A 15854-nucleotide genomic window follows, 5' to 3' on the forward strand; every position below is an offset into this window, starting at 1 on the left:
GGTTGCTGCTGACTTGCACCCTCAAAAACTTTAGAAACAAGCTGAGTCACTTTCTCTGTTCATCTCAGTCTTCAAGAAGACAAAGATGACTGCTGCTTTTTGCATGGCCCCCTCCTTTAACTTTTAAATTAATTCAATAGTATAAACATAAGAAATTTGAGAGAGGATAGTTGCCAGCACCATTTACAAAGCCATTCTACATAATGTTTAAAGCTTAGCACCCAATTTAATATTTATGTCTTGTATATAACTTCAGATATAAACTTCACAGTTCCAATTTCTTTTAGGGTCAAGATTTGAAGTATCCATATCATATATTATATACATTGACTTTGTGTACAAGTAATCTCTCTTTCTGTCTCTGGCACTCTCGTTCTCTCTCGTCCTCCTCCTTCTAACCCTGTCTCCAGTGCAATTGGGGGATTCTTAAAATATTCTCTTTGGCTAGCAGTATAAACTTGCCTCCAAGAAAAACATTACTGAGCATGTTTTTATTTCAGGGTTTGTGTGGTATTCTCTGGAAATTTCTTGTAAAGGAGAGTTGTAGCAGTTCTTCAGAATTAGATGGTTGTATGTGGCCCAGCTAGTCATATCAGAAACTGTGACGATTTTATAACAAAATTCAGTTTGAATTTTGACTTAATGTTTTTGAGAAGTTTATTGGCAATTTTTCCATGTTTACAGCAGTTCACACCTCCAGTGTTAGCTCTACTGTTTTCAGGAAGGAGAATAATTTATGTTTTTCCTCCTTCGTGACCAAATTGTCTGGCAGATACATGGAAATAGAAAACCATGCCAGGAGTTGCCGAGCTTCCTATTTATGGGAGACAGGAAGTAACACAACAGAAAAATAAAGAAATTAATTTGACCAAAGTGTCCCTTTAGACTCGCATTGTTTTGTTATGTGTTGTTCAAGCGTAGTACAATTTGAAACTTTAAATACTCTTTATCCCACTCTCACTTAATTTGGTGTTTCCTGCATTTTCCTGTGACTTGTCCACAATTCTACTTTCCCTCAAAGCCCTTTTGTGGATGCTAAAATACAAGCGGAGTGTCCTATGATCCAGTCTTCCCCTTTTCCAGCTACCACTCCGTGTCACTCTGTCCAGTACGGTGAGGAATAACTCAGCCTGTATTCAGATTTTAAGATTTTGGTCCTGAGCAGCTTGTGAAAAGGATCTGAAAATAGAGATTTAAAGCTAATTCATTTATAAATACAAGTGCAGGGCTTAAAAGCTAAATCAGCTTTATAACAAAATGTCAAGGCCGCTAACTATCAACAAATAATCTAGTGTTTTCTTAATCAAAAACGATGTCATCATGAACTATTTTCTTGAGATAATGTGATCCACATTGAACTTAGTAAGCAGTGAGTCAGATGAGACATGTTTTTATCAGTGGTGAGCATAGAATCAATGAACTGTTAGAAGAACACACGCAGTTCACTCAGCTCATGCTTCTCATTTTACATTAAAGAAATGCTGAGCCACTGTCCTAAAATTATAACTCATGGTAGAACCAGAACTGGAATCTCGGCTTTTCACTGGTGTTAGTTCATCACCCTGCATTCCCAAGTCTATTCAAAAGGGATCATCTTGAAAAACTATTCTCTTTTTAACCTTAAGATGGCAGATTAACTTCATAACTCATGTTAGGAATAGTTTTCAGCCACGTTGTACTTGGTGTGTCACACTGACGCTGAGTTTCTGAGGGTTCTCTTCAGTTCTCTCTAGCAGACATTTATTGCTCGCACTGGCAAGCTAACTAGGATCTCAGGCCTGGGTCTCTGATCTTTCACGACTTGATTTCAAAGTCCTTTTTATCCTGCTACAGATTATACCTTGGTAAAGGACTTTATACTTCACAGAGTATTTTCCCATGCTCACTGGATCCTGACAGAAAATTTTTGCAGCCGAGAAGGATGCTGCAAATAAACAGTGAGTTTAGTGATGGAGACTCTGGGCAAAAATAGTTTGTCTGACTTGAATGTGGATCTTAGAAACACATCTCTGTCATGACATTGTTTTAAGGGAGTGACTATGAACAGCTATCTCCAGGACACCTAATTTATACATTTTCCTTATTAAAATAATGGATTCTGGTTTTGCCCAGGCATAGAGACAGAATTTGTCTGCTCCTTTCACTTGAGGTGGTTCCTGAACAGTGCTGGAGCTTGTTCTTTGCGGAGGCTCCTGCAGGCTGTGTCAGCATGGCCACTGGCCACTGGCCACTGGGAGCATGGGGAGCAGGCGCTGCGGTCTAGGTCCTCCATCCCCCTGTCTGTTGCTCCTGGCAAGACCCCAAGGTGCGCATTTCCCAGGTTGGAGCCGCCATGCTTCCCAGGACCATAGTCTCCTGATTGAGGACAGATACCAAAAAGTGATTCATCTGGAAAATTGAAGGCTTTGGTGCTGCCTTCCAGGAGGACATTTGAAAAGATGTGGACAAGCCTGTGAGTGCTAAGAATGATAAATGTTGGAGTTTGAAAGAGTCAAAGTGATTTTTTTAGTGGGAGAAGACTGTGGAGTCACCCTGAGATGCAACCATAGACATGATTAGGAATAAACTTTGATCACCATTTTCAAATTTTTACATTAATATTTTTTCTTTAATTTTCTAAAGGTGCTAGACAGAATCTACCTAATGCACCTGGCACAGAAAAGCCAGTGCACGGGTCCTAAGGCTGCACCTTTGCAAGAAAGAGAAATACCTGAGGCACCAGGAGTGAGGAGGACAGGTGTTGGAGAAGGCTGTAGGGCCCCAGTATGGCTGTGCAGATCAAAGCGAGGGAGGCAGAAGCCATCAGACTGTTTTAACTACAGAGTGGCTCTGGCCTCTCAGCAAAGAAAGGATTGCAGGGAGGTAAGAACAGGGTGGGCAGCAGGAGGCAACTAGGATCATCGAGGTGAGAAATGACTGCAGCTGTGTCTAGAGGAGGGGTCGATAGGTGGGGAGGAGAGAGCAGGTTGGTGCACTTCCTAGGAAGATCTAGTGGAATCTGTAATGTGAGGTGTGTGGGAATGGAGAAGTCAAGAAGACTCCCACCTCAATTTTTTCCTGGGGCAACTAACTATAGATAATGGTGCCATTTGCTGAGTTAGGGAACTCTGGGGGGAGAAAATTGTGTGCAGGGTTTGGGGTACAATAAAAAATTGATGTAAGCATATTGAGTCTGAGATTCCTATTAGACATTCAAATAGAGATATCACATATCAGATTATATATATGTACATGTGTTCAGAGGAAAGGTTATTCACTCCAGCCATGGTAACTGGAAGGGAGTGTAGAATGAAGAAAACAGTGAGTTTAGGTTTGAGCTCTGGGCTGTGCCGCCATGCAGAAGTCAGGGAGAAGGGGGAGGCAAGGGGACCCGGGAACGGCTAGCTAGCAACCTCGGGGAGCCACCAGGGGAACGTGGCATCAGTCAGAAGGGGGACTGTTTCAGGAAGGAAGGATGCTCAGCTGTGCTGAGTGCTGCTGGAAGGTGAATAGAGGAGACAGAAGCCACTGTTCAATTTCATCAGGTGGATGTTGTCAGAGACCTTGAAAAAAGCAGGTTGAATCCAATGACTAAGAGAGTTGAAGAGTCAATGGTACATAAAGCAGTGGAAGCACTAGGGTTATGTGTAATGGTGCCATTTGCTGAGTTAGGGGTTATTATCAGACGTATTGCTCATACGTTATTCCTAGACGTACTGCTGCTGCTACATCAGAGAGATTGGTTGGCAGCGAATGGGACACCATGGAGTGTGACTCGAGCCCTCTAGCATTGCCAACGGCAACACAGATCATCATCCTGGTGCTTGGCAATGTGGTTGCATTATGGTGAGTTGAGTGTGGCCTTGAGAAGCATTTGAATCTGTTGGCTGAGTTATCAGGGAAAAAAAAAATTTAAAAAGTAAACTAAGATTATGTGTATTAACGAAAAAGTTGCTGTATTTGGCAAATCCTTTAAATGGATAAGGCTAACAGGTCGAGAGGGTACTTGTTGCCACCCATCCTTTTCCAAATCATAGCCTTCAGGGGTCACAGTTTGTCTTTACTTTTCTATTAACTTGGATCAACCGCGAGGTAACACAGGTCTTCACTGTAGACCTCAGTTCCCCGCCTTTGCTTTATGACTGAGACCTCTAGGACCTCAACTTGGTCCATGCTGAACTGCAGCACAAATTCCAAGCTTTGGCCCTACCTAAAGGTGCACTTTAACCTTTGCAGTGTTCTGCCAGGCATCAGAATTTTCACTTTTGTTTCTGACATCTCAATCAAGCAGTTCTCGCTGTAAGTATTAAATAATAGCACAGAATATCTTAACTTCAGGTCTTCATTGGAAAATTCAACCATGGTTTGATTTTATCTGTAACTTCAAAAACTGTCTTCAGCTGTCCATCATTTAGATATCATTTAGATGTCCCTCAGGGACTTTGGGGACATTGTTAACCATCTATTCTTTCAAGGCTTCTTAACTCTATCCCCAAGTTAAAATAGATTTCCAAGGAACATCATACTTCTGTTACAGTCTCTGTGTGAGGACCCTCTGTGAATTTGGTTTTAGGCACAATGTTAATCTTTTTGAAGAGAACTGATGTAAGAAATACTGGATTTTAGAAAACTGTTGTACTTTTTTTCAAAGCTATAATTGACAACATTGTACATTTTGCTACCTGATACTTCTGATGTGTGATCCACCTAATGCATTTCTCCTAAAATTCATTTCCAATGAATTGAATAGGAATTCCAAATGAAATGAATTTCATTGGAAAATTTAGCACAGAAAATTTGTTAGACTGTCCTTAACCAGAGAGTGACAATTATGTAATGCAGTTTTCTCAGCTAAACTAACAGCTTGCCATAGGTTCATAATAGATCTATTTTTTAGTTGTTTTTCATGGGTTCTTGTTTCTAAAAGTTTCTCTGCCAGAATATTAAAGTTCCACCTAATAATTTAACAAGCATCGTATATATTAATAATATATTAATAATTAGTAATGTTATTTAAAAATATTTAATAATATTAAATACTTTATACTAATTTTTAGAATATTAAAACTTAAAATTTAAAAATTTAGAATTAAATATTTTATATTAAATCGTTAAATAAATTAATATTATTAATAATAATTAATAACAATTATTTAATATAAAATTATTAATGATATTTCATTATCCAATTATTGATGGGCTGAAGTAATTAATTGATTAACTGATAATGATTATTGTTAAATTATTGTACTCTTGGGTAATACCGAGACTGCATACTTAGCTTTGCCGTGTAAATACCATTGTCTGCTTCCTGGTTAGTGGCTCTAGGGAGTCTATGGCAGAGTCAAGTGCTTTGTCCTTAGCGTGGCCCCACTCTTCTTCTGTAGGCTGCCCACGATTTTTTGCTATGCCACGTATGTATAAGTCTGTTCTCACACTGCCATAAAGAAATGCCCGAGACTGAGTAATTTATGGAGAAAAGAGGTTTCATTGGCTCACGCTTCTGCAGGCTGTACATGAGGCATAGTGGCTTCCGGGGAGGCCTCAGGAAAGTTTCAATCATGGCAGAAAGCAAAGCCGGGAAGCGGCCCCATCTTCCATGGGCGGAGCAGCAGGAAAGGGCGTGGCAGTTCTACACACTTTTAAACAACCAGATCTCTTGAGAACTCATTCACTATGCAGTGCCAAGGTGGGACGGAGCTGAACCATTCGTGAGAACTCTGCCCCCAGGATCCAGTCACCTCCCACTGGGCCCCACCTTCAATTCAACCTGTGATTTGGATGGGGACACAAATTCAAACTCTGTCGACACACACCACATCTCCAATGAATGTTACGCAATTTCTTTCTTTGTTTTTTTGTTTTGTTTTGTTTTGTTTTTGAGACGAAGTCTTACTCTGTCGCCCAGGCTGGAGGGCAGTTGTGTGATCTCGGCTTACTGCAACCTCCGCCTCCTGGGTTCTAGTGATTCTCCTGCCTCAGCCTCTTCAGTAGCTGGGAGTAGCTGGGATTACAGGTGCACGCCGTCATGCCTGGCTAATTTTTTGTATTTTAGTAAAGACCGGGTTTCACCATGTTGCCCAGACTGGAATCGAACTCCTGAGCTCAGGCAATCCCCCCTCCTCTTCCTTGTGAGCCACCACGCCTGGCCCTGCGGTTTCTTTCGACTTTAGTTTTGCTGGGTAACAACAAAATAAGAAAGAATATACACACATACTATTATTCACCATCTTTTTTCTTTTTATGTAATTCTAATATTCTGTGTGTACAGTTTATTGTAGTAGATCGTTTATTTCAAGTGTTAAATTGTAAACAGTAGTTTTGACAGTATTTTAGAGACAACCGTACTCTCCCTGGCACAAGGAAGAATGTTTTAAAAATGTAAGTGTCCTCTTTTGATACTTAGATACTGGTTAGTTATCAATCGCCAGTCCTTCAAGGGCAGAGAATGTGCTTGTGTGCTTACATAGCCCCAGGACCTAGGATTGGACATGGAACTCAGTCCTCATTTATTGAATGAATAAATGAGTTGATGGATGACCTGGTTTTTTTAAAAAAAATCTCAGAATTTCTTCTTACCCCTGATGAGTTAAAAATATATTACATAAAAATTATGCATCAGCCTAAATTGCAAATTACCCACGTAGTTAATGTGTTTCTTGTTAAAATTCATTAATATAAGATGACCTGATGTTCATTTAAGAAAAACAACTTTGTAATTCAAACTTGCGGAAAGATTAACAAAAAATAGTGATCACTCTTAGTAGCCATAATATTTGGTTTATTGTCTGTGTTGGTAATAATTTCTGCTGTGTTTTCATACAGTGAAGTGATGTTTCTGCTATTTATTTTAGTTACATTGGAATTTGTTATATTTATTTCTTTGTTTTCCTTTTGATAAGAGAAGTACGCACTTAGTTATTTATAAAGATGTTTGGACTTCACATGTGAGTACAGTGGTGACATGCGGGGTCGCCCTGGTCATTGCTTAGCTGTATTTATAAAGTGGATATTACTGAGTAGTTAAGTCTTAACATCTGAGAATCACCCATTTTCATTTTTGGAAACTGGAAAGGATTAGGTAGAGTGCAAGCAGAATAAATTGAACTTAAATGTCTGTGTCCAACTGAGTTGAGCTTTTTCGTAAGAATATTCAAGCCTAGGTCAGCATGCAGCTTGTTTTCCCTCTCACCACCTAGAATTCAGTCTCTGTCAGTCAATGTCGTTTAAAAGGGAAACACGTTCTTAACCACATACTTTCAGTACTTTATTACTCATCTTCCCTTTCTTGGTTGAATAGGCTGTGTTAGATATTTAGCTTCCTGCCCCTTTCTTTATGAGACAGCTAGAGCGGTGCTTTTTAAACCTTACTAACGTGTGGATCACCTGGGGGATCTTACTCAAGTACAGATCCTGGTTCAGTGGGTCTGGGTCTGCTCAGGCTTGAGGTGAGGCCCACGCTGCTGGTCCTGTGACCCAGCATTGGGTCCCCAGGATGCAAAATACGACAGTGCTTGGAAATGGTAAAAAAAAAAAAAAAAAAAACGAGAAAAACTTTTTTTTGAGATGGAGTCTCACTCTGTTGCCCAGGCTGGAGTGCAATGGCACGATCTTGGCTCACTGCAACCTCTGTCTCCGGGTTCAAGCAATTCTTGTGCCTCAGCCTGTTGAGTAGCTGGGATTACAGGTGCATGCCACCACACCTGGCTAATTTTTGTTTTTTGTAGAGACAGGGTTTCACCATGTTGGCCAGGCTGGTCTCAAATTCCTGACCTCAAGTGATCCACCCATTGGCCTCCCAAAGTACTAGGATTAGAGGCGTGAGCCACTGCACCCGGTCAAAAATGGTGAATTTTGAATTTGAGTTCAGCTGTTCTTCAATTCATAGCCCACCTTCGTTCTAGCATCTACTTCCAAAGATAGCCTAGAGAATATTTTTTATCTTCTATAGCTGTAAACCTTGACATGGGCATTCTCTGACCGCTATGTGTTTTGAAAAGATTAGTGGATAAGGCAGTGGATTTTACTGCTAACCCTGCTACACCGTCGCTGTGTAACCTTGGGTAAGGCAGTTTTTTGTTTTTTGTTTTTTTTTTTTTGAGATGGAGTCTTGCTCTGTCCCCCAGGCTGGAGTGCAGTGGTGCGATCTCAGCTTACTGCAAGCTCCACTTCCCAGGTTCACGCCATTCTCCTGCCTCAGCCTCCCGAGTAGCTGGGACTACAGGCGCCCACCACCGCACCCGGCTAATTTTTTGTAGTTTTTAGTAGAGACAGGGTTTCACCGTGGTCTCAATCTCCTGACCTCGTGATCCACCCACCTTGGCCTCCCAAAGTGCTGGGATTACAGGCATTAGCCACCGTGCCCGGCCAAGGCGGTTTCTTTATCTGTAAAAGAATGGAAAGATTACCTAAATAAAGTACTCAGTATACACTCAATAAATATTAAATACTGTTATTATTCAACAAGCATTTTTGACACCGATCACTAGCCTTCATTAAAAGTGTAACTTGGATGAACCTTGAACACACTGAGTGAAAGGAGCCAGACCCAAAAGGCACATGTTGTATAATTCCTTTCATACAATATATCCAGAATAGGTAAAGCCATAGAATAGAAAACGAGGTAGAAGTTACCAGGGATGGAGGGGAGAGAGGGATGGGGAGTGATTACTTAACAGGTACAGGATGTTTTTCTGGGGTGATGAAAGCGTTTTGAAACTAGAAAGAGGTGCTGGTTGCACAGCATCATGATACAAAATGCCATTGAGTTGCACACTTTAAAATGGTTAATTGTATATTATGCCAATTTCACCTCACTTAAAAAAGTCATCACATGTGGGAAATTGCTTTGTTAAGGCATGACTACAACTACTAAATAGGTTTGTATTTTTAAAAGAACTTTATGGAATTATAGGAAGCATTTCTTGATGCTATGAGATGTGTTGGAAATACAGAAGAATAGCTTATTTTGGAACAGATATTATTGCCTTGAAATTTTGCCAGTTCAAGCTGGTCTCTTCAGAAGACTAGACCTTCTTTATTTTCTGACTTGAAAATGCTTGGGACGTAAGTACCCTATTATTTTGTTGTTAAAAATTGTACCACTAACATTCCCAATTTTTTCTCCTGAAGTTCAGTATAACCTAGAAATAACTTCATTGCTATACTATTTCATTAACTACATGGGTACTTATGTAGTTAATAATGATACATAATGTCTTCATGTGGCAGAATTAACCTGCCCCTTGTCATAAATCTGTAAAAAGGTGGACATTGGTTTAAACCCAGTTGTTGAATTCTGTGCTTTTAACCAGTATATTACACTGTCTAGTTGGGGAAGAATCACAAATATTCTTCTTCTTTCTTTAGAAAAATCCAAAACAGCATACAAACTAGCAAACTCTCATAAATGTTGTTTGAGAAAACCAATTACCCTAACAACTAAGATAAAGGATCTATAAAATCTGATGAGAAAAATCTTTGTAATTTGATTTTTATCATTTTGTTAGCTTAAATTGGTAACAAATTAATAATTATTACTTTTGTTACTCTTATAATAAATAATGTAAATAATTTTTAAAAAACCTCTTATAATAAATAACCTTCCATAAACACCTACAACCACACTTTTTACCACAGTCGGTGGAGTGAGAGATGGATGGAGGAGACAGTGGTAGAAACACCCCAATCACTTTCAATGATTAAATTAAAGATATGTCTAACTTTACTCCTAAAGTATCATCCAGTAAAGTGGAATGTAAAACATACTTTTGAACTGTTTGAAATCAGCTACATTCCTATGGCTTACATCTGTGGGACAAGTTTCTAACTATCAGATTTGATTTTTAATTAATCAAGTGGTATTTTATACGAGCAGTCCCCAGTCTTTTTGGCACCACGGACCAGTTTTGTGAAAGACCATTTTTCCAGGGACTGGGGGATTGAGAGGGTGAGGGAGGAATGGTTTCGGAATGATTCAAGCACATTACACTTATTGTGCATTTTATTTCTATTATTATTACATTGTAATATATAATGAAATAAGTATACAACTCACCGTAATGTAAAATCAGTGGGAGCCTTGAGCTTGTTTTCTGCAATTAGACAGTGCTATTGGGAGGTGACGAGAGACAGTGACAGATCATCAGGCTTTAGATTCTCATAAGGAACGTGCAAGCTAGATCCGTTGCATGCACAGTTCACAATAGGGCTCACGCGCCTATGAGAATCTAATGCCACTGCTGATCTGACAGGAGGTGGAGCTCAGGTGATAATTCAAGCAATGGGAAGTAGCTGTAAATACAGATGAAGCTTCCTTCACTGGCTCACCCGCCACTCACCTCCTGCTGTGTGGCCTGGTTCCTAATAGGCCACAAACTGGTACCAGGACCCCTGTTTTACACAGCGTGGAGTCTTTTGTATGCAAAAGAATATTGTTGACTTTTGCCACACGGAAGCCCCCTCGCCCCCTCGCCCCCCTCCCCCCGCCTTTTTCCTTTCCGGTTACATTCCCACGGGTATTCTTAGTACCACAACTGCAGTTGAATTTCACAGTATGGTGGGCGGTATGCTTGGATAAGGCAGGCTATTTAGAAATGTGGAATAAATTTACTGTTATGATTAACAGTAATGTTGCCTATCAAAAATTGTGAATGTTAATAAATGTTTTCAACACAATCATTAATGCTTTCCAGTGAGTTAAACCAGCTTCGTGTTACAGTTGTATTTTTCATACCAGTAGGGAGTCATTATTAAATGGGGTCATGTTTTCAAGCCCAACTTAAAATCCCTCTTACAGATTGCCTTCCCCCCCACTGCCAAGTTTTCTCTCATCACTTAGACATTGAAATAATTGCTTGTTGTTTTCCCTCTTTAAATTTTTTTTGAGAAGTCAAAAATTGAATACCTTGTTCAGTGCTTTTGCTTATGAAATACTTTGTGAATAAATTTTGGTTTTGGCTGAAGAAAATTTCTTAGGCAGTTAAGAAAATACTAATAAGCTAATGAATAAATAAAAATTAATGTGATTGATCCTAATTGGAGATGTAACATTTACCGATGTTTAACAGTAATCCTTTTGATCACTCAGATATTTGTAATTCTTTGAGAAATAAGAAGTTGAGAGGGCTGGGTGCAGTGGCTCATGCCTGTAATCCCAACACATTGAGAAGCCGAGACAGGGCTGACCAATACTGTGAAACCCCATCTCTACTAAAAAAAAAAGAAAAAAATGAACCAGGCATGGTGATGTGTACCTGTAGTCTCAGCTACACAGGAGGCTGAGGCAGGAGAATTGCTTGAACCTGGAAGACGGAGGCTGCAGTGAGCCAAGATTGCACCACTGTACTCCAACCTGGGGGACAGAGGAAGACTCTGTCTCAAAAGAAAAGAAGAAGAAATAAGAAGTTGAAAAGAGCTTAGGGAAGCACTGCAACCACTGGCCAGCACCAGTACTCCATCATAGTATGTGCTTTTCACTTCTAAGGAACTGTAATTTAAACTGTGGACTTTGGGTGATAATGATGTGTCAACATGGGATGACTGGGTACAACACATGTAGCACTCCAGTGGGAGACACTGAAATGCATGTGTCGGGGCAGGAGGTGTATGGGAGCTCTCTGTACCTTCCTCTTAACTTTGCTATGAAGCTAAAGTGGCTTCGAAAATATAAAGACAGAAAAAAAGCTTGTGCTTTCTATAGATTAATTTGAACATAGACACATTAACATAATAGATACATTGATTTGAACATAGGTACATTACGTTGAACACTTTAGGTTTTTATGATATCCTATACCACAATAAACTGAAGAAGTCTGCCTCACAAAGCTGTTCAAAGAACTCTAATGCTCTCACTGCTCCTTCCCTGCCTTGAACAGGAGGGTCTTACCCAGTGTAATAAGGTGGGAAATAAAGTGTGCGTACAAATCAGACAGGAAGAAATAAAGCAGTTTCTATTCACAGATGTAGTTACTGTTTACATTCATCAGCAAGGTTTGGGTTTTATGAATGATAATATTACAATGTAAAAAACACTATTTTCATTATGTAATGTGTTACCTACAAGATGCTGAATTCCCGATGCAGTGGATGCTGAATTCACTCTGCCCTTCTTATGAGAAATATGTTGAGCCAACCTTTTGTTTTTAAGTTTGTGTACAGCCTTACCTGTGCTCTTTCAAAGTAGATTTTCACTATTTTGAACACTCTATTAAGGTAAAGATGTGTTTGGCCGATGAAACTACTGGAGCAAAATGTTTACACTGTATTTCTGATTTGATGATTTTAATACAACTCAATTAGTGTTTTCTCCTATCTCTACACAATATTAATTCCTGGGATGCCTATGTAAATTAATTAATTTACTGACCAGAACTCTACTTTAGCCTCTTATGGTTTTATTTTCTTAACATTTAGAAAGGGCTAAATTCAGAGGACATAAATTTTCTCCATAAGGTTGTTTAAATTCGGTTGACATTTTAATGTGGATTGTATTTGAACTTGAACGCCACACGCATTTTTAAGTCTGGTTCCTGGCTGCTGTCACTGGTCCATTGTATTTCTCACTGCACTGTTCTTTTATGTCGCCTCTTGTCTGAAATGAACCTGATTTTTACCTTTTATTTTCTGGGTTAATTTTATGAGTTTGTGGGGAGCCTCACATATTGTTAGTATATCTCCTTAAATAACATGCATTGAGGCTGAGGTTGGCAGATCAATTGAGGCCAGAAGTTCGAGACCAGCCTGGCCAACACGGGGAAACCTGATCTCTACTACAAATACAAAACAAATTAGCCAGGTGTAGTGCTGGGTGCCTGTAGTCCCAGCTACTCGAGAGGCTGAGGCAGGAGAGTCGCTTGAACCTGGGAGGTGGAGGTTGCAGTGATCTGAGATTGCACCACTGTACTATAGCCTGGATGACAGAGTGAGAGTCTGTCTCAAAAAATAAATAAATAAATAAACAAATAAACAAACAGGAATTATATAATCCAGCTTTATTATTTTAGCTCTAAACTTCGGCCGTATAGAGACAGATTTTCAGGGATTTTGGTCCTGGAGTAGAGATGGCTGCAGAACCTCAGATATTACTGAATTAAAAAGGAAAATATTGTATTGATCCTTTAAAAGTGTGGGGATTCAAATACTCAGAGTATAATGATGATGATAATGATGATGATGATAGCTTGTTTATGGGACATTTTACTCTTCCAAAGTCTGGGAAGGAATTTCAAGTGTATTCCAGGGGACTTCTGAAAGTATTAGCCAATGTTAGAAACAAAGTCGCAAGCCAAAGGGATTGCTTTTGAATTTAGGCTTGTGATCCATCTTCTGTTAATTCACTGTTTTAATTAATAAAAGTCTGGAATATTTATAGAGGACTGTTTATAAAACTTCACAAATTAGAAACTTGGAATTAAAAATATATATATAATATTTCATTGTGTAAAAACAGGATGATATTTAAATATTCGGCCTCATGAGAATAGTGACTCAGATTTCTTGTTTTGAGACTTTTTCTTAACCAAGTTTTTATTAATATTCATAACATTTATGCAACATGAAGATTCTGAAGGGACTTTATTGTTTGAGAACACATCTATTTCAGATCTGCGGAGTGTATCACTGCTGAATTTTTTGTTTTGTTTTTGCTGTGTCTTCAAAGTGACTCTTGGTTTATTGCCTGCTAAGCCTAATAAATGTATAATAAATCTGCTTATTGTATCACTTGCAGGTGCTATGGTCTTTAGAATTGGGTCACTGGATTTCTGAGGAGCCATTCGAACTGTCTAATCACTTCCCTGCAGCTCCTGTAAGTCAGATATTGTTTTATGATGGTAAACGCAATTTGGTGTTCTCAAGAAATTATTACAAACGTAAGGGTAGAATTAAGTTTTTATCAAGTCAAGCACAATTATGCCCATAATTAAAAAGACATTCACAGAACTTAACATCTTTTATCAATTTATTTGTGGGAACAAATGTGAGAACGTGAGACCATTCTGCAAAAAGTAGTCAGGAATGCAGTCCAAAGAAAATTTAATGATTAAAGTCCTCAGAATTGAGAAAAACAAAATTGAAAAAAGACTGAATTCTTGGGCAAGTAGTCTAATATCTTGCTTAATGTTTTTACTGTTAATAGATCTATGCAGAACTGATAGATCTAAAAATTATGGCTTGCTGGTGCTGTGATAACAGTCTTTATATTTTTATGACTTTCCTAAATTTCACTTCAACTTTCAAATGCTTCATGGAAAAGTTCTGGGTTCTAATTTTTTTTAAGATGAAGTAATAATTAAGTGGGTAATTTAAGGTTTGGTTGGATATAGAATTGTGCGGAAGTTGTCTTTCATGTTCAAAAATGTTAACTTGCATGTGACAGTTTATTCATTCAAAAGATTAATATCTGAAAGATAAATGGTGATTTTTATCTGCCACCCGTATTGTTATATAGCTGTTTGAGTAGGCCGTATGGCTAAAACATAAAAAGGAGTTGAACTGTGCTCCCTGATCACCGTAGTTATCTAGGTTGTTGGGTTGTTTGTTTTCATTTTTAAGATTACTGTTTGATTTCCTTTCAGCTTTATAAATGTTTTCTTAAGGAGAGAAAAGTTCCTCTCAGCAAAACTGTTTGTTTGAAATACTGTGTAAGGAACTTAAGTGTAAAGTAAAAACACAAATTCCCCCCATTCTCGGTCATGAGATTATATATGATGCCCAATGACATAATGAGATTTGTCCTTGAATTTTGTTTCACCTGCCTACATGAAAAATTGATATGAATTGTGTTGTTGCCAGTTGTTCTTGCATTATCATTTCCCTGCCTAGGTATCCATCACTGTTGTCATTGAAATATCATAGAAACTTATTGTTGTCTTTTGAGGCTGTGAAAGTTTCTTATTTTCTGTTGTTTTTCAACTTGATACAAGGCCATGATACTGTTGTTGAATTCATAAAACCTTCTTAAATATAAAGTAGATACAGTTCTAAGGTAGGGAGGTTCTTGACTCAGTTAAATAGTTGTTGGAAAAGTGGACCTTGGTGGAAATAAAACAGAGCCTTGACTTTGCCAGAGTCCATCACTGACTCAAAATATGTAGCAACACCTATGTGTTCTAAAACTACGTCAAGGGAGTGGGGAGAAGTTGGCGTAAAATAAATTAGATTTTAAAATGGAATAAAGAAAAAATAATGGTAGAATACTTTAAGGTAAAGACAGACGTATAGTAGATGCTAGTTGTGGACTGGACTCTGAACTTCCTTGCAAATGATTCAGAAAAGAATATATGAGAGATTGCCTTTAAATTATAAAGCTTTACACAAATGTTCATTAGTATTAATTGTACTATGAAAATTTCAAAAGGAGTTAAAACTCTAGGAGTTTATGGTTTTGTAATCCTGAGTATAAAGCTGTGTTCTCAAATTTTCTTTTTTTTTTTTTGAGATGGAGTCTTGCTCTGTCACCCAGGCTGGAGTGCAGTGGCGTGATCTTGGCTCACTGCAGCCTCCGCCTCCTGGGTTCAAGCAATTCTCCCTGATCCAGCCTCCCAAGTAGCTGGGATTACAGGCGCCCACCACCACGCCTGGCTAGTTTTTGTATTATTTAATAGAGACGGGGTTTCATCATGTTGGCCAGGCTGGTCTTGAACTCCTGACCTCAGGTGACCTGCCCACCTTGGCCTCCCAAAGTGCTGGGATTACAGGCTTGAGCCACCGCGCCCGGCCGTAAATTTCTTAAATAGAAGGCTTTTCTCAACTACAAATTAAATTGTAGCCTAGTTCTATAAAAATATATCTTACTAGAAAAGAAAACACACCTCTGTTTTAGAATAGTTGAGAAGATAGTAAAGTTTCTTTGTCATAGAATGAAATGTATA

The 15854-nt window shown here is 38.7% G+C and overlaps 1 protein-coding gene across 4 annotated transcripts in view; it reads left to right on the top strand.

Moving 5' to 3' along the window:
* Positions 1 to 15854, top strand: part of MCPH1 (microcephalin 1) — a 240000-nt gene that overhangs the window by 77465 nt on the left and 146681 nt on the right. For all 4 annotated transcript variants that reach the window (XM_007961604.3, XM_073017923.1, XM_037985351.2 and 1 more), the window contains one exon: positions 13712 to 13789. In XM_007961604.3, the coding sequence (XP_007959795.2) occupies positions 13712 to 13789 (78 nt within the window). The remainder of the gene's footprint in view (positions 1 to 13711; positions 13790 to 15854) is intronic.

The sequence above is a fragment of the Chlorocebus sabaeus genome, chromosome 8 (assembly GCF_047675955.1).
Source record: "Chlorocebus sabaeus isolate Y175 chromosome 8, mChlSab1.0.hap1, whole genome shotgun sequence".
Classification (NCBI taxonomy): Eukaryota; Metazoa; Chordata; class Mammalia; order Primates; family Cercopithecidae; genus Chlorocebus; species Chlorocebus sabaeus.